The 15787-nt window shown below is 51.5% G+C and overlaps 4 protein-coding genes across 4 annotated transcripts; 2 read left to right on the plus strand and 2 right to left on the minus strand.

The window, feature by feature from the left end:
- Positions 1–642: 642 nt before the first annotated feature.
- On the plus strand, positions 643–4300 carry chsB (chitin synthase class II; the record flags this gene model as incomplete). Its single annotated transcript, XM_022537611.1, has 4 exons — positions 643–878; positions 1210–3127; positions 3182–3348; positions 3400–4300. 4 exons carry the CDS (start codon positions 643–645, stop codon positions 4298–4300), a joined length of 3222 nt encoding a protein of 1073 aa, XP_022384680.1.
- Positions 4301–4605: 305 nt separating this feature from the next.
- ABOM_010484 (glutamyl-tRNA(gln) amidotransferase subunit A) lies at positions 4606–6598 on the minus strand (the record flags this gene model as incomplete). Its single annotated transcript, XM_022537612.1, has 7 exons — positions 4606–5154; positions 5226–5349; positions 5432–5853; positions 5907–6006; positions 6051–6124; positions 6177–6275; positions 6323–6598. 7 exons carry the CDS (start codon positions 6596–6598, stop codon positions 4606–4608), a joined length of 1644 nt encoding a protein of 547 aa, XP_022384675.1.
- Positions 6599–7014: 416 nt separating this feature from the next.
- Positions 7015–8902, minus strand: ABOM_010485 (ESCRT-II subunit protein VPS36; the record flags this gene model as incomplete). Its single annotated transcript, XM_022537613.1, has 3 exons — positions 7015–8541; positions 8606–8741; positions 8802–8902. The coding sequence occupies 3 exons, from the start codon at positions 8900–8902 to the stop codon at positions 7015–7017; spliced, it is 1764 nt and encodes a 587-aa protein (XP_022384676.1).
- A 469-nt stretch (positions 8903–9371) lies between these two features.
- ABOM_010486 (SAC3/GANP domain protein) lies at positions 9372–11019 on the plus strand (the record flags this gene model as incomplete). Its single annotated transcript, XM_022537614.1, has 3 exons — positions 9372–9444; positions 9499–10747; positions 10803–11019. The coding sequence occupies 3 exons, from the start codon at positions 9372–9374 to the stop codon at positions 11017–11019; spliced, it is 1539 nt and encodes a 512-aa protein (XP_022384672.1).
- Positions 11020–15787: the final 4768 nt, after the last annotated feature.

A 15787-nucleotide genomic window follows, 5' to 3' on the forward strand; every position in this document is an offset into this window, starting at 1 on the left:
AGGGATGAATGGAACGGAGACGCGGTGACTTGACTTCATCTCGGTACTCCTCGAATGTCTTGGAGTGGGAGGAAGGGCGCTGGTGATGTTTTGCGACTCCACTGCAAGGAGACTTGGCTCCCACAAGCGCCCGTTGCCTGGGCAACGGCAGCGCCTCCACGTTGCTCCATTCATTGCGATCAGACTAAAAGGCCGGTATCCATGGGAAGTCGCCAGGTACGGGGGCCTGGATTTAATTGACTAAATTTCTCCCCTCCTGCGGCGCGTGTGATATTGACGTCTGTACCGCGATCGTGGGTTGTTTATGAGCAAGCTAGCATCCACCCGACTGAATCACCGTCCTGGAGAAAGCTTCGCACATCGATCTCCCTCACAGTGACTTCGGAAGTCTTATCGTGGCGGCTTGAAACATTCCGGGTTTGTTTACGTGCCCTGAAGCACGATCCAGAAAGTTTCCTCCGGTAAGTTGCATTCTTGAACCACCATTTGATGTAGCTGACATTGCAGAGCCATCGGAACTGACGACTGGTTGCTACCCATACCCCAGGTTATTGCGGCACCCTCCAATTGACCTTACCCTGTGATCGGGGTGCTGTCGCTGTCGATTGATCATGAGAAACTGATCTCGCAGCGTCTGCAATCATGAATCCCAACTCGTCGCACATATATCCGCCGGCGGCGAACTACGAGGAAGAGCCTCCATCATACGGCTATGGAGGCCCGTACCTCTCCGAGCACGAATCCCCTCGTCATGCCGCGCCGACCATGCGACTGCTGCCCACGAGTACCACGACGGTAGATGATGACTTCAGGGAAAACGTGGGAAATACCTCGGCCTACCACTACGGCGAGGCGTATGAAGAAGACGAAGATTCTCCGTAAGTAATGCACCTGTCATGTTCTGCCCACATACCGATGACTTCATCGGAATCTGGCCCAACGGTTCGGTTGCCCAGTTCCCTCCCCCTTGTTTGTGTCGAGCCAATGATCGCCCTGGGTGCAATCATTGCAAGTCGTCCGCTGGGGAAACAAGGAAAGCCACTGGGATACCTTGTCCCGTAAGGCGGATGATATATGCACGATTGCCCCTCTGTTGTCTTCCTTCCTGAAAAAGGTCTAAGGACTCCATGCACGAGTCTCAGACTAGTCCCCGGGGACAATGGCAAGACAGAGAAGAAAGAGATTTAACGCTCGCATCCCTCGTAATAGGACGGATCACCCGAGACAATTTTTAAACCGGTACTATCAGTATGCAACCGAGGATGCGCCTTCACGGCCAGCTTCCAGCATGCGAAATGCTCCGAACATCCCACCACCCGCAACGTCGGTAGTCGATGTGCCCGATTACGCATCACGCCCTGGTTCTCCAACCCGACCTTGGTCTCCCAGCCACGTGGGCGACTGGGCTAGGGCCCCAAGAGCCCCCTCTGTGTTGAGCTCGCAGTATGAGCGAGCCGACCTCAATGGCAGTCCACGCCCGGGTACCCCGAGTTCGAGATATGGGGGCAGTCCACGACGACCGTTGCCACCCGCTCCGTTGTTCACGGCTCCGCGATCTACGATGGGTGAGCAGGATACAAGCATCGACATTGGCGATCCGGATGACGACGTATTCGGTGGCGGCGGAAGGACGATTCATCGTCATGGCCAACATGGCAGTGTGCATTCCTTCATGAGCGAGTCGACCATGATCACGGACGAAAAAGAAGCGATGAACAAGATTGATCTGGATGAATATGACGAAGCGACGGGAATGGTGGACCCGAACCTGCATTACGGGCCTGCCCCAGAAAAGCAGAGTCGTCGAGGTGTTCGCGAAGCCCAGATGATCAAGAAAGAAGTCCAGCTGGTCAACGGCGAGCTGATCCTGGAGTGCAAGATTCCGACCATTCTCCATAGCTTTTTGCCGCGTCGAGACGACCGAGAATTTACACACATGCGGTATACCGCCGTGACCTGCGACCCCGACGACTTTACGCAGCGAGGATACAAATTGCGACAGCAAATCGGCACGACCATGCGTGAAACGGAACTATTTATCTGTGTGACCATGTACAACGAGGACGAGATCTGTTTTACTCGGACCATGCACGGCGTTATGCGAAATATCAGTCATCTTTGCTCCCGCTCGAAGTCGCGAACATGGGGGAAAGACGGGTGGAAGAAGATCGTGGTTTGTATTATTGCAGACGGCCGTAAAAAGGTCCATCCGAGGACCCTTAACGCGCTGGCGGCTCTTGGTGTATACCAGGAAGGTATCGCCAAGAACATCGTTAACCAGAAGCAAGTCAATGCACACGTCTACGAGTACACCACTCAGGTATCTCTCGACCCCGACCTGAAGTTCAAGGGCGCCGAGAAGGGCATCATGCCGTGCCAGGTTATCTTCTGCCTGAAGGAGCATAACAAAAAGAAGCTTAATTCGCATCGTTGGTTCTTCAACGCTTTTGGCCGCGCCCTCCAACCGAACATCTGTATCCTCCTGGATGTTGGCACCAAGCCCTCACCTACTGCCCTGTACCACTTATGGAAAGCGTTCGATCAGGATTCAAATGTTGCCGGAGCCGCTGGTGAGATCAAAGCAGGAAAAGGCAAGGGCATGCTGGGTCTTCTGAACCCTCTGATTGCAAGTCAAAACTTCGAATACAAGATGTCGAACATTCTAGACAAGCCGCTGGAGTCCGTGTTTGGATACATTACCGTGCTGCCTGGTGCGCTGAGTGCCTATCGCTTTTTCGCGCTGCAGAACGATGCCGAGGGTAACGGGCCGTTGAACCAGTACTTCAAGGGAGAGACACTACATGGAAAGGATGCGGATGTGTTCACGGCAAACATGTACCTTGCCGAAGATCGTATCCTGTGCTGGGAGCTGGTAGCCAAGCGAGAAGAAAGATGGGTCCTGCGATTCGTCAAGAGCGCGGTGGGAGAAACTGACGTCCCCGACAACGTCCCGGAGTTCATCTCGCAACGAAGACGATGGTTGAACGGTGCTTTCTTCGCCGCTGTGTACTCCATCGTCAATGGAAAGCAGCTCTGGAAGACTGACCATTCCCTGCCGCGAAAGATTCTCCTCCAGATCGAAGCCGTCTACCAATTTGTCCAGCTCCTTTTCACGTATTTTGGATTGGTGAGTTGCCAATGATCTGAGTGTGACTGGGAGCCCATACTGACTTTGTGCCAGGCCAACTTCTACCTAGCGTTCTTCTTCATCGCCGGGTCACTATCGGACCCGAAGATCGATCCCTTCGGCCATAACATGGGCAAGTGGATCTTCATCATCCTGCGATATGCCTGCGTATTGGTCATGTGCCTGCAGTTCATTATCTCCATGGGTAACCGTCCGCAAGGGTGAGTGATTGTGTCCGGATTACACGGGCGTCCTTCGCTAACGATTCACAGAGCCAAGAAGTTGTATCTCTCAGGAATGATCGTGTACAGCATCATCATGGTCTATACCATTTTCTGCACGCTCTACCTGGTTATTCTGGAGCTGATCGCGAAAACGGGAGGGGATGTGGATCTCCCCGTAAGCGACGGGCTCTTCATCAACATCGTGGTGTCCCTTCTCTCGAGTGTCGGCCTCTACTTCTTCTCCTCATTCCTCTACCTGGATCCGTGGCACATGTTCACGTCGTCGGCGCAGTACTTTGCTCTCTTGCCCAGCTACATCTGCACGCTGCAAGTGTATGCGTTTTGCAATACGCACGACGTCACATGGGGTACGAAAGGAGACAACGTGATCAACACCGACCTGGGTGCGGCGCGCATCATCAACGGGTCGATCGTCGAAGTCGAAATGCCTTCGGAGCAGCTCGATATTGACAGTGGCTATGACGCCGCACTGCGCAGTCTTCGTGATCGAGAGGAGGTGCCCGAGCCCCCGGTCTCGGAAAGTCAGCTGCAAGAGGACTACTACCGCGCGGTCCGTACCTACATGGTCTCGATCTGGATGGTTGCCAACGTGATCCTCGCCATGGCAGTGTCCGAGGTCTACGGAGTGGACTCGGGCGGCACCAACATCTACCTCGCCATCATCCTGTGGTCCGTGACCGGCCTGGCGTTGATCCGTGTGATCGGCTCGACGACGTACGCCATTCTGCACGTGGTTCAGAAGCTCGTGGAAGGGAAAGCCAAGTTCGACGCGGGTAATCTCGTCCATGGCACTGGCAGCGCGACTTCCAGTGCGGTCAACGGCAGCACGGTGCAGTATGGCGGCGGCGGCACGTTCAGGGATAAGTTCACCGAGGCGAAATGGGGCATGAAGCAGCAGGTGGGGAAGGTAATGTTCTGGCGGAAATGATTTCTCTTATGTTTCTCTTATGCTCTTTTTTTTTTTTTTTGGCCATGATTCTCTGATGAAAATATTGTCATGTTCACGGTTACGCGTTGTATGTACTGATTGATGATGGATCCATGGCATAATGATGTAAATGCACGTCTTTAATTCTCTTCTTAATAATGAATCGGCATAAATGTTTACTTGCCTTGAGAGTATCCACAACCACACCTCACACCACAGCATGGCGGTGGCTCGGACCAGGCCATCACCAGTCAGTCAATCAAGCTCTCAGGAGTGATCGACTGGAGAGTCCGCCACTGAATCATTCACAATCTAGCCCTTCCTCCATCCAGTCCCCGAACCACCCCCTCAACCACCTTCGCCGCTGCGATAGTCTCCTCATCCTTGAAATGTCTTCCGACCACCTGCAAGCCCACAGGAGCCCCTACAAACCGACCAGGATCCACCCACCACTTCCTCCATTCCCTCTCCTCCACCTCATTCCTCGCCACCCAGCCGTACTTCTCCCGGACATCCCCTGTCTCAACCGCCATCCCCGAAGGAAATACCACCGCCGGCAGGTCGAGAACATTCCACACGGCAGTATAGTTCCAATACTGCGCCTCATACAAGTCAGGCGCAACGCCCACATAGGCCGGACACAGAATGAAATCTACCCTCATCGCTTTCATCCGCGCATGGTATTCATCTCTGTATTCGTCGCGGGCGACATTCAAGGCCCAGGCTTCGGCGATGGATAATGGTGCTGGGTGCGCATAGGAAAAGGCCCACTTTGTTAGTGGCAGGATTGGCTCGTTGGTTTGTGATAGGACGGCTTTTTGCGAGGTTGCTGTGTCCGGGAAGTAGAGTTTTGACTGGAGGTTTTATTTAGTTTGTGTTTTGAAAGACAGAGAGAGAGAGAGAGAGAGAGGAGGGAGGAGCATACGATTATGTCCCAGCCGTGGGCGTGCTTATAAGGATCCCAGTCTACGACTTTGATGCCGGCTGCTTGCAGTTTGGATCTGGCGGCTTTGAGTGCTCGAATGATGGGTGGATGGGGACGGACCGTTCTGCTTTCTCGTTAGTAGGGTGTCATGTCCATGTGCTGAAACATTTGAGTGAGGATAGAATGGAGAAGGGAAAGATATGTACCCGTCATCCCACATGATTCCCACAGTGAACTCTCTGTTCTCCTTCACCCTCCTCCATGGAAGAGGAACCAATGAGGTCTCGATATCCCACGGCTCTGCATCAAGGACCACCCTCTGGAACAGCTCCAGATCATCCAGACTCTGCGCCGCCAGCGGTCCCACAACACCTAGGATGGCCTCCTGGCCGGGCTCGGGCGCCTTAATTCCGGAACAGGGGTTCCGCCGCATTGTTGGCCGGAACCCATATGCATTGCAGAAGGCCGCGGGGGCACGGATCGAACCCCCGATATCCGTGCCTATGCCTAGCGGGGCGCATTTGAAGCCCATTGACGCGCCTTCTCCGCCAGATGAGCCGCCCGGCGTGAGGGTGCGGTTGTAAGGATTTGTCGTCGTGCCGGTGAGGTTGTTACTGCAGCAGAGGTGCTATTGTAGTTAGATATGTTGCTGCATGACTGGGGACACTGGGGGGTTCATACCATGAGAGATTGAGGTTGATTTGTCCGAACGTGGAAAATGGCGCCTGCTTTGTGAAGACATTGTAGGATGAGGGCATCTTCTGGCGCGATGTCGTTTACCCTGTGGTTGTTAGTGGATTTCTTTGCGATAGGCAATGAACTCACCATGCTACGTAGCCGCCATTGCAGGTCAGGTTCTTGATGCCGATATGCTCTTTCACGCTGATTGGGACTCCGTGCTGTGGATGTTAACCCTCAGTGTATCATAGTATCTAAACCAAGTAGACATACCAAGGGGCCGACTAACTTCCCTGTCCGCCGGTAGTATGCATCCAGCTCTTTGGCCCTCGCAATGGCTTTGTCTGCCATGAACTCCGTCGCGAAGTTCAGCTGCCCTCATCAGCACATCTCATAAAAGCTCCGCTGATGATGCATACCAACTGATGCCCCAGAACGGCTCTCTTCAAGAACGCAACCACCACCTCCTCGGCACTGAATCGTCCAGCCCCCATCCCGGCAACTAGGGCCGTGGCGGACATCTCCGTGATCGACAGTTCCCTGTCGGTGAACAGTCCGCTGGCTCTGGGGAAGTCAGCGACGTTCTTCTGGTCGGATGGAGGCAGTTTGTCTTCGGGGAGAAGCCATTGCGTCGGAATGGAGTTTTGCAGGATGGTTTTGGCTTTAAGGGCTTCTGTTTGCCAGGTAGTAGACATGGTTTGACGTCGTTGGATAGATTACTCGGTGTGGAGAGGAGGGTGGGAGAAGGGTGGCATCTTAGGGAGGATTGTCCCTTTTATCCTCCTCCCCCTTCTCCTCATTCCAGGTCCATGCGGGCTACCTACTGGAGATGTGTACCTTGTTCTGCTCGGAGACGGAATTATGGTCCAATGAGAAGGGAAGAGTTGATATAGAAGGGGAGTCCCCGCAGACGATAAGAGTTTCTATGATGGTGGAGAAGCTTTCTTATCTCTGGGATAGACTCGCGATCGACTCCTGGGCCGCCGTACATTCGGTTGTACATTCGGTTGCTGGCGGAATTGGTTCCGCCCTGCATCATTGCTTTCATTTGCATTTCATGACTAACGAATTCTATCCCTCGCGTGTGCTGGTCCACGTCTATATACGTATGCTAAATAACAAGATTCGAGATACTTGAGGCAAGATCGTGCGATGTAATGTGGTTGCCCCAGAACCTCAGGCCCTCGATGCCCTCCTCTCGGCACAGGATGCCGCGATCCTCTGCCATCTCAAGCTCTTCGGCCGCAACCCCGACGCTCCATTTGAACCGCTGTGCTGTCTCCTGCGCGGTAATCGCACGGCCGAACTGGCGCCAATCCCACGGCGCAGGCTCATCGGGTGGAGTCTGTTGGAGCTCTAGGAGCCAGTCTTGCAGCTGCTGGATGGTCTTCTCGTCACTCCAATCGTACCGCTGAACAACGAGCAGGCCACTCTTGAACCGGCGCAGGCGGACGGGTAGTCGTAATGATTCCCACAACTCGGCTGCCTTTTGGAAATCAGCAGGGCTCACCAGCTCGACTCCGTTTCGAGACCGATTGAAGAGGGCCCAGAGATCGATAAGGCTTATAATCCCGCCTTCCTTCTGCAGGATACCCCTCGTATCGTCGGTAAGGTATTCCGCGAGGTTCCGAGATAGTTCCGAGAGGTACAAGTTTTCCGAGCCCGAGCTCAGCATATCTTTCGTCGTAACCATGCCCAGAGCTGCAGCTGACTCTGAGAGAACCGCACTGGTTTCGCTCGAAGTCTCGTCACCCATACCGGACTCTCTGGCCAGAGTTTCTGCCAGCGTGACAATTTGCTTCGCCGATGCCATCAGTGCTTCGAGATCTTCGAATGCGTTTCCGATCACAACCTCATTGTTGCGGCGAGCTTCCAGTCCCCGCTGCTCGAGGCCTGCAATCCCGGGAGCTGGGGATCGAGTTGGCGTAGACACGAATCCATTCGTAGGCAACGTTGTATTTGGCGATGGCTGTTGTGGGACGGGCGGGGCATTGTAGAGCAGCCACTTTCTCTGGACTAATGCACCTTTGAGTCGCTCGTAGAAGGTCTTCTCGCCACCCCCGCGGAAGGATAATTTGATGTTGTCCGAGATCTCCGTGTTTTTAATACTGCCCTGCAGTTGAATGAGTGGGGCTGGTGATTCAGCGCGATGCGGGTTACCATTAGGAGTCTCTAACAAACTCGACAATAAAGCACCGCATATCTCACACTCGTGGAGAGACGGATGATTCACAAAGGTGCACCTTGGACATGAGATTAGAGACTGTGCTGCATCCTGACTACTACCTTGAGGCGCTGAGGTTATGGACGTTCCCTCATGGGAGGATGCCGCAGCGGCAATGGCCGCCTTTAACACTGTTGTGAACGGGGGCTTGATACCGCAAGCCAGACAAGGCGGTATGTTTGTCGCTGTCGCTGTGGAAGGGTCGAAGTTTGAAGGGATGGGATTGGAGAACGTGCAGATCGGGCAGATCCATGTGGCATTCACCAATGTTGATGCTGATGGTTTCACTAATGGTGTGGAGTTTTGTACCCGAGGAGACTGCGACCTTGATAGGCTGGTGCCTTTCGAGCTGGAGCTGTTCTTGGGTGGTTTGGGGTGCAGTGTAATCTTGGGGGAGGATTTGAGAAAGCCTGCCTAAGATTTGGGTATAAATAAGTACTAGACCAGACTAGAAATCCACGAGTGAGACATCTCATACTTGGTACTCGGCTCGATCGATATCTTTCAAGTCGATCGCGACGGAGTGCTTGCGTGGTTCCTCCAACGCAACATAACAGACACGGTGGGATGTGAGGTATGCATGGCCGTCCTGATAATGTGGGATCTTGTATTTGCTGCTCGCACAGATATCAATCAGTACAGCTACAGGGCCGGTGGAACCCACGGTCACTCACCCCTCGTACAACCCCACCGCATCCTGGACGAAGAGCAGAGTCTCATCGGGCAACAGCGAGGGACGAAGTGCTGTACTGAGATCCAAAGGCTTGAAGAGCATTTAGTAGATCGACCAGCATCTCTCTTATGACAGAAAAGAACTTGAGGAGAGGGGAACGAATGACTTGAACGCCTATCTTGTCGGTGGAGGAGATCGTACAGTAAGTATTGATGTCAGAGTCCTGATCCGGAAGGCGGTCATGGACGCCCGCGCCAAGCATCTTCACCAACAGTAAGCGAAAAAGGAACGTCTGCATATTCCATCTCGACGTCTTCATCTGGCGCCCGATACTTTACTCCCTTTTCAGCCTCTACCTCTACGCAAACACTTCGTCTTCTTTATTTACCTTTCCTTTCCTTTCCTATTTCCTCCGTTCCTCCATCATTTTTCCCCCCCAGCTTCCCCTTGTGTAGGAGTGTTCTGAGCATTTCTCTGTCACATCAGAATCCCGTAGTTTTTTATACACTTTCAAACCATCACTTTTCTTCTCTTCCCTTACTGTCCGTTTGCTTAGACTTCTTTCGCAATAATGAGTTCGGGCATTCCACCCTGGCGTGTGTCAGCGTCAGCCACTGCAACCGCTCAAACATATCCCACACATGGTATGATTCCCTCTCACTGGTCATGTGGCCAAGGTTGGTTAACCCGTATGATAGCGACCCCTGCGTACATCCCAGTTCAAGCACGCCGTAGCCTTATCCATACAGCCGTGGCGAGTCCCATCCCAGCCCCAGCGTCGCAGCCGTCGGATGCCGAAGCCGCTCGCAAACGAGTAGAATGGCCAGCCCCAGTTCGCTTGTATGTACAACGAAGTTTTGCTCCGGAACATCAAATGTCATCAGTTAGCAGAGAGGACATGGAGTCGAGGTTAAAGGCCGTCATTACTGAGGCTGCAGAGAATAACAAGTTGGATAAGATTGACTGGGCGAGCCTGCCGTTACCCCAGGTCATGGTCCAGAACGAGCGCAACCGGATCCTGGCCAGTCCAAACGTGCCGGCTTGGAGCGCTGTTCCTACCCAGAAGTATGAGAGCTCCTCCGACGCCTCATCAAAGAAACGGAAGTCGGTTGAGTACAACGGGGACGCAAACAGCTGTCCACCATGGAGACAAACTAACAATCACAATGCATTTGAAGACCGAATCACTTATTCCCCCACAGACAAACGCCAACGGATAGATCATAAGAACACAAGTAAGTCCAAAGCTAATCTGGAACTGCGGAGAAAACGCTTCGAGGAACCACGGGCTCGATATGGTTCCTCGCCATCGTCGCGCGATGATTCCCCTTCTCCCAGTGCAAACCAGGGCCCTGTCGTCGGACGGTGCCAGGAACTGGAGAAAAACTATTTCCGTCTGACATCAGCGCCGAACCCGGATACCGTCCGCCCTCTGCCGGTCCTGGTCAAGACACTGGATCTGCTGAAGAAGAAGTGGAAGAGAGACAACAACTATAACTACATATGCGATCAGTTCAAGTCGCTGCGGCAAGATTTGACTGTGCAGCACATTAGGAATGAGTTTACTGTCAGTGTCTACGAGATTCACGCGCGCATTGCCCTGGAGAAAGGAGATCTTGGTGAGTATAATCAGTGTCAGACTCAGCTGCGCGCGTTGTACGCACAGCAACTTGGGGGCCACCCTACGGAGTTTAAGGCGTATCGTATTCTGTATTTCATCCATACCCGCAATTGGACGGCCATGAACGATGCCCTGGCCGATCTAACAGCAGCAGACAAGCGAGATCCTGCTGTCAAACATGCCTTAGACGTTCGCTCGGCTCTTGCGCTTGGAAACTACCACCGTTTCTTTCAACTTTACCTGGACACCCCAAATATGGGAGCTTACCTGATGGACATGTTCGTGGATCGAGAACGACTGTCTGCGCTGACAGCCATTTGTAAAGCGTACGTGTTGACTCGTCAACAATCTACCATATGCACGCTGACCACTTGATCACAGTTACAAGCCCGATGTAAACATTCGTTTCATTACTGAAGAACTTGGTTTCGAGTCTGACGAGCAGAGCGCACACTTCATCCTGGATCATACCTCGGAGGACTTGCTCCAGGAAAAAGATGGAGCCGTGAGGCTGCTTACCGGCGCAAAAGCCGCACAGCTTTTCGAGGCTGCCAAGGCTGATGCTCATCGGATTGTCGACATCAAGGGTCAGATATGAAATCCTTGAATAGCCCCTAGACACCAGGGCAGACGGCCTGTCAATCACCCCATATCCACTTCTTTTCATACCTGCACTCGGTGGTTCTCCTTTTTTCTTTTTACCTCTTCTGGGTTTCTCTCCCCCCCTCGTTTTCTTTCTATCTATCTATCATTGTTCGGCTCTTCCATTTGGAGCGTCCCTGCGTCTATATTTTACAGCCTCAGGAGATCTATACCCATTTCGACCGCAAAAGCGTTGGTAGTGTTGCTGAATTCGATTAGGCGATATTGTTCTTTGGGCAGGAGCTGGAGGGCACGGATGATATCTGGTACTGAATTTGATTAGCCCATAGCAGTCTACATAAATAGCAAGGTGATTAGCGTGTATAACTTCCCGGGTGCAAGCAACGATGGTACATCCCGTACAGTACATCGGACGTAGATGATAAGATCGAGTAAATGCCTCTTTTCATCAAGGACCGTGGAAGCGGCCCCACCGGGTGAGGGAGGGAGTGAGCGGGCCGCCGAATGTTTTGGTCCGTCGGTTCCCCGAGAACATCAATCGGCAGACGCTCCTATTGACCTTGCCGGGCAGGCGCATTTAATATCTGTCCGTACGGGAGGAGTATCCCACTACCACGACCTTCCCCGGGAGACACGAACCGGACAATGCTATCCTTGTCTCTTGGCTATGCATGGTCAATCTCTACTCGCCCGGTTTCTCACCAACAGTGTGCTCAAACATTGGAAGTACACGAGGGACCCGCAACGAGGTTCTCGAACGTGTCCGGCCCACATGGTCGGGCAAAGTCCGTCGACAGAAATTACCAGGACGTCTTCTGGAGAATGACGAGTCAACATTCGTCCACTCTCTGCACGCTTGCACTTGGATATGTCGGTTGTCAGCTGCCATACATATCCTTGTCGGTTCGATGTATGTACGTATTGTCTGATTTTGTTCTGGAATCATTCCCACATCGGTGGATCCTAGCCCCGACGAAAATGACATCTACCAAGGAACCTGCTACTAGTGCCGAGTCTATTCTTCTCTTGATCTAGCTGGCAATTGAAAAATTAAGGCATGTGCTGGTGAAGGTAGGGCTGAGAGCTTCCGATCCGATTTCATTTATATGATACATCGATTTCATTTCCCCGACTTACTTGATCTCGTATGAGTCATGCCAAGTGGAAAAGTCGAGATGGATGGGTCTGACAGCCGCACGAGGCGATAAGTTAAAATGACGCCCCAATCAAGCCTATCAAGTGTGCACTTCTGCCCAGGATTCAGTACGTACCTCCATCTTCTTCGGTGTACTAGTCCAGGAACCAGTGGGACCTGTTTAGATATTTTTCACCTGCATGGTACTTTTGTCGGTGATTTCACACCTGGCGGTCAGTCGAAGGAGACCAACGCCTGCCTTTCAGCTTGGTTGTTCCGGGATAGACCAACACACCCCCTTGAGATTGGCAGAGTCGGTCACTTTTAAGTTTGGACACACTAGTACAAAGTCTGTTGGGCCTTGACATCATCGAATGGGCAGTGTATCGCGAGTAGCTTTGCAAAATGTAGATCCTGACCCACGGCCACTGGGCTGGGCTGTGTCATCAGCTCTGGTGTCCGCGATCGATGGGGAAACGTCTGCATAGCCAACAACCCAGCTGGCCAGTATGTAGTCGCCCTGCAAGGGCGCTGATCGCCGGGATGACTCAGGGCCTGCGTCAGAAGCATTGACGAAGCTTGAGCTGGGAGGGAACTATGCAGGCGACCTACGAGAACCCTACAGAAGTCGATCCAGTTGGGCCTGCATCAGTTGGAGTATTCTGGGCTACGGGATTGGACAAGGGGTCCTGACTAAGATAGATCTAGATGGGATTTATCATTTAGTCGGTATGCATCTCCAGCTGTACGCTGCACGGAGAAGATGGTGCGAATTCAAGTTGGACGTCAATCCCGGATCTAAGTTTCCGGTTTTCTTTTCTTTCCTTTCTTTCTTTTTTTTTCTCTCATGCTCACCAATTTAGGTTATCCTCTTACATCGTCTGAAAGTTAAAAAGATGCGGGAGAGTGTTTTAAAAGTGGAACGAAAGGGTTTGGAACCAAAGAAAGGACGATGGTGAGGGACGGTGAGTTGGAGAATCTGAGGCTAAGTGAGCTTAATTGGCGACTATGATGCTGAAAGAAAGAAATAAGAATCTCTAGTGTCGGCACAGGAGTCTGATATGTGCCGATCATATCATCTCTTGATCAGAGGGGGCTTTTTGCGGGCATCTATCGGGGTCATTCATATACATGTCGAGGTAGAGAGACCGTGAACGAATGAAGCACAGACTCGGAGAAGTCACCCATGGCAGTAAAGCCTGGACACACGGACCACAACTTGGAACCTGAACCCCCCCCGCTGACATTGGTCTGGTTCATCTCCAATGAGCTGCCGAGGGTGTGGCAATTCCACATGGGATCCCCATCTGGACACGCGGTACGCCATGCCTTTTGCTCTTAGCGTCCAGAGATTTCAACTTTGGTACGGATCCTTCTTTTCTAGTATGTTCGTTCGTTCCAACATTCCACAAGGAAACAGTAAACTTCTGGGACGGTCAACCAACAAGGAAAAGTATCCAGGCAAGGACCACTGCCCAACCGCGTTGATACCAGGGCTTGCCAATTTGACTTTTTGGTCTTTATGTCCTTTTCTTTTTCTGCCCGAGGGGAAAAATAAAAGATAGCAAATGAATAAACAAGGCGTGCGAGGACGAGTGAAACCAACAGGGCTGGAGGGAAGCAGACTAAGGCAGCACCGGGAGTATCGACATCAAACTAGTGGGTTTAGTTGACGCAACAGGAGCCATACGACAGCCGGGGAGACTCTCCCGCTGGTCAAGGAAAAGACTAAATCGAGGGTAATTTTAGGTATGCAACGGTCCCGGGTTGGATTTTTGAGGCATTATTTGGTAGTATGTACTTTTTCTTTTTTGTTTTGGATCGGTCCATATGCGCCTGTACTCCGTAGTATGTTTGCTCTTGGCCTTTTCTCGAATTTCTCCTCGATTTCTCCTCGATTTCTTGCCTCTCGAATTTCTCGAATTTCTCTAGTTTGATTTTTTATTTTTATTTTTTATTTCAAGAAACCAAGATTTCCAGTTTTTAAAGTTCATGGATTTCCTTCTGGAAGAATGAAAAAAAAGTTGTTCCTCCATACGGTACAGTAAGTTTTTCCAAACGGATCCCACGTCTCCACCCAACCACACTGATTGTACCCGACGGAAGTCGATGGATACAGTACATCTTTACCGTCTCTGGTACCGTACCACCAATCAATCCAATGTGCTTGAGATGTTGCAGATGTGTTAACAGTAGTAGTCGACACTCGACCTGCAGACTTTTTGTTCGCTTTTCTCATCCTTTTTTTTCTTTTTCTTTTTTTTTTTCCTTTTTCCTATTCCTCGATTTTGATTTTTAGCTTGACTCTTATTTTGAGAGTTCCCAGAGCTACCTCCCTGCTTCTCCCTTTCCTGCTTGTGATTTATACATACATACATACATCTTGCAGGATAGGATCCATATTATCAACCCAGCCGGAGGGATTCGAAAATTCCCCGCCACTACGAACCCACGAAATTTTCAAACTGCATACAGAGCAGAACAGAACAGAACAAGAACCCCACGGTCCCATTTCTCTTTCCCCCCCAAATCCACCGGGAAATCGATTCACAGCCACCAGGTGCCTTTCCCTCGGGTTCTGCACAGAAACACAGGATTCCCAGAATAACAATCAAAAAGAATTACTGCGCATCACCAAAACGGAAAGGAAAAAGATAAAGATAAAAAAAAGAAGTGGTTCCCGTCTGGGGCCTTCAAGGAACAAACCCAGCTGTCACGCGTGGATTGTCAGCTCCATCCTTCATTGTGACTCGCCCCATCCAGATTCCTCCTACTCCGTAATATCAGGGGCGGGCGACACAAAGCGGGCCCTCGCTGCTTTTTTGGAGTGATCGCAATCCAGAGCGTCCATTCAGACTGGTTCACCCAGCGGTGGTTGTAAGATCTGACAAACGGGCGAAGAGAGCGCGAGACAGAGACAGACAGCCAGTCCGTGTTGGAGTGAGCAAGTCTCCAAATAGAACGGGAAAGAGACCATACGATTGGCATACATAACATCCATCCATCCATCCATCCATCCATACAGTACATGCGCCTCTCTCACTCTCACTGATACTCTCCATCGCTTGGTCTTTCTTTTTTATTATTCGCATTCCCCTCTCGATCTCCGACTCTCCCTCTCCATTCATTCATTCGAGTCCCTCCCCCGACTCTCCTCCATACACTCCTTTTCTTTGTATTCGACCGTCTGTCGCCATCGTCTCTCGCCCTTCCTTGTTGGTGGCGCAGATTGGGTTTTATAGCAGGCAGATCCGTGGGATATCTTCATCTCTGCTGCAGCCCTCAAACCTACACCCGACCTTGAGGACGATTGTATTTTGTATTTTATTTTATTTTATATTTGTTTTTTTTTTATTTATTTTTTGATCTGATTACCTTTGTACTTTGCCTCTCTCTTTCCTGTTGGACGTGGGAACTTTTGGAGTTAAGTTGATCCTCCATCGGATTTACTAGTTGGTCCGCCTGGCAGCCATGAAGGTATGATGGATCGCATTCCCCCTTCTTGTTTCAAGTTTCTCGCGCTTCGTCTTTCCCGCCCCTCGTTTATCTCGATTATCGCTTGTAACCAACATCCCCAATTTTTCGGTCGCTCACTTGGACTCCCCGGAATTAATTAATTAATCGATTC

Source organism: Aspergillus bombycis (genome assembly GCF_001792695.1).
Source record: "Aspergillus bombycis strain NRRL26010 chromosome Unknown contig00125, whole genome shotgun sequence".
NCBI lineage: Eukaryota > Fungi > Ascomycota > Eurotiomycetes > Eurotiales > Aspergillaceae > Aspergillus > Aspergillus bombycis.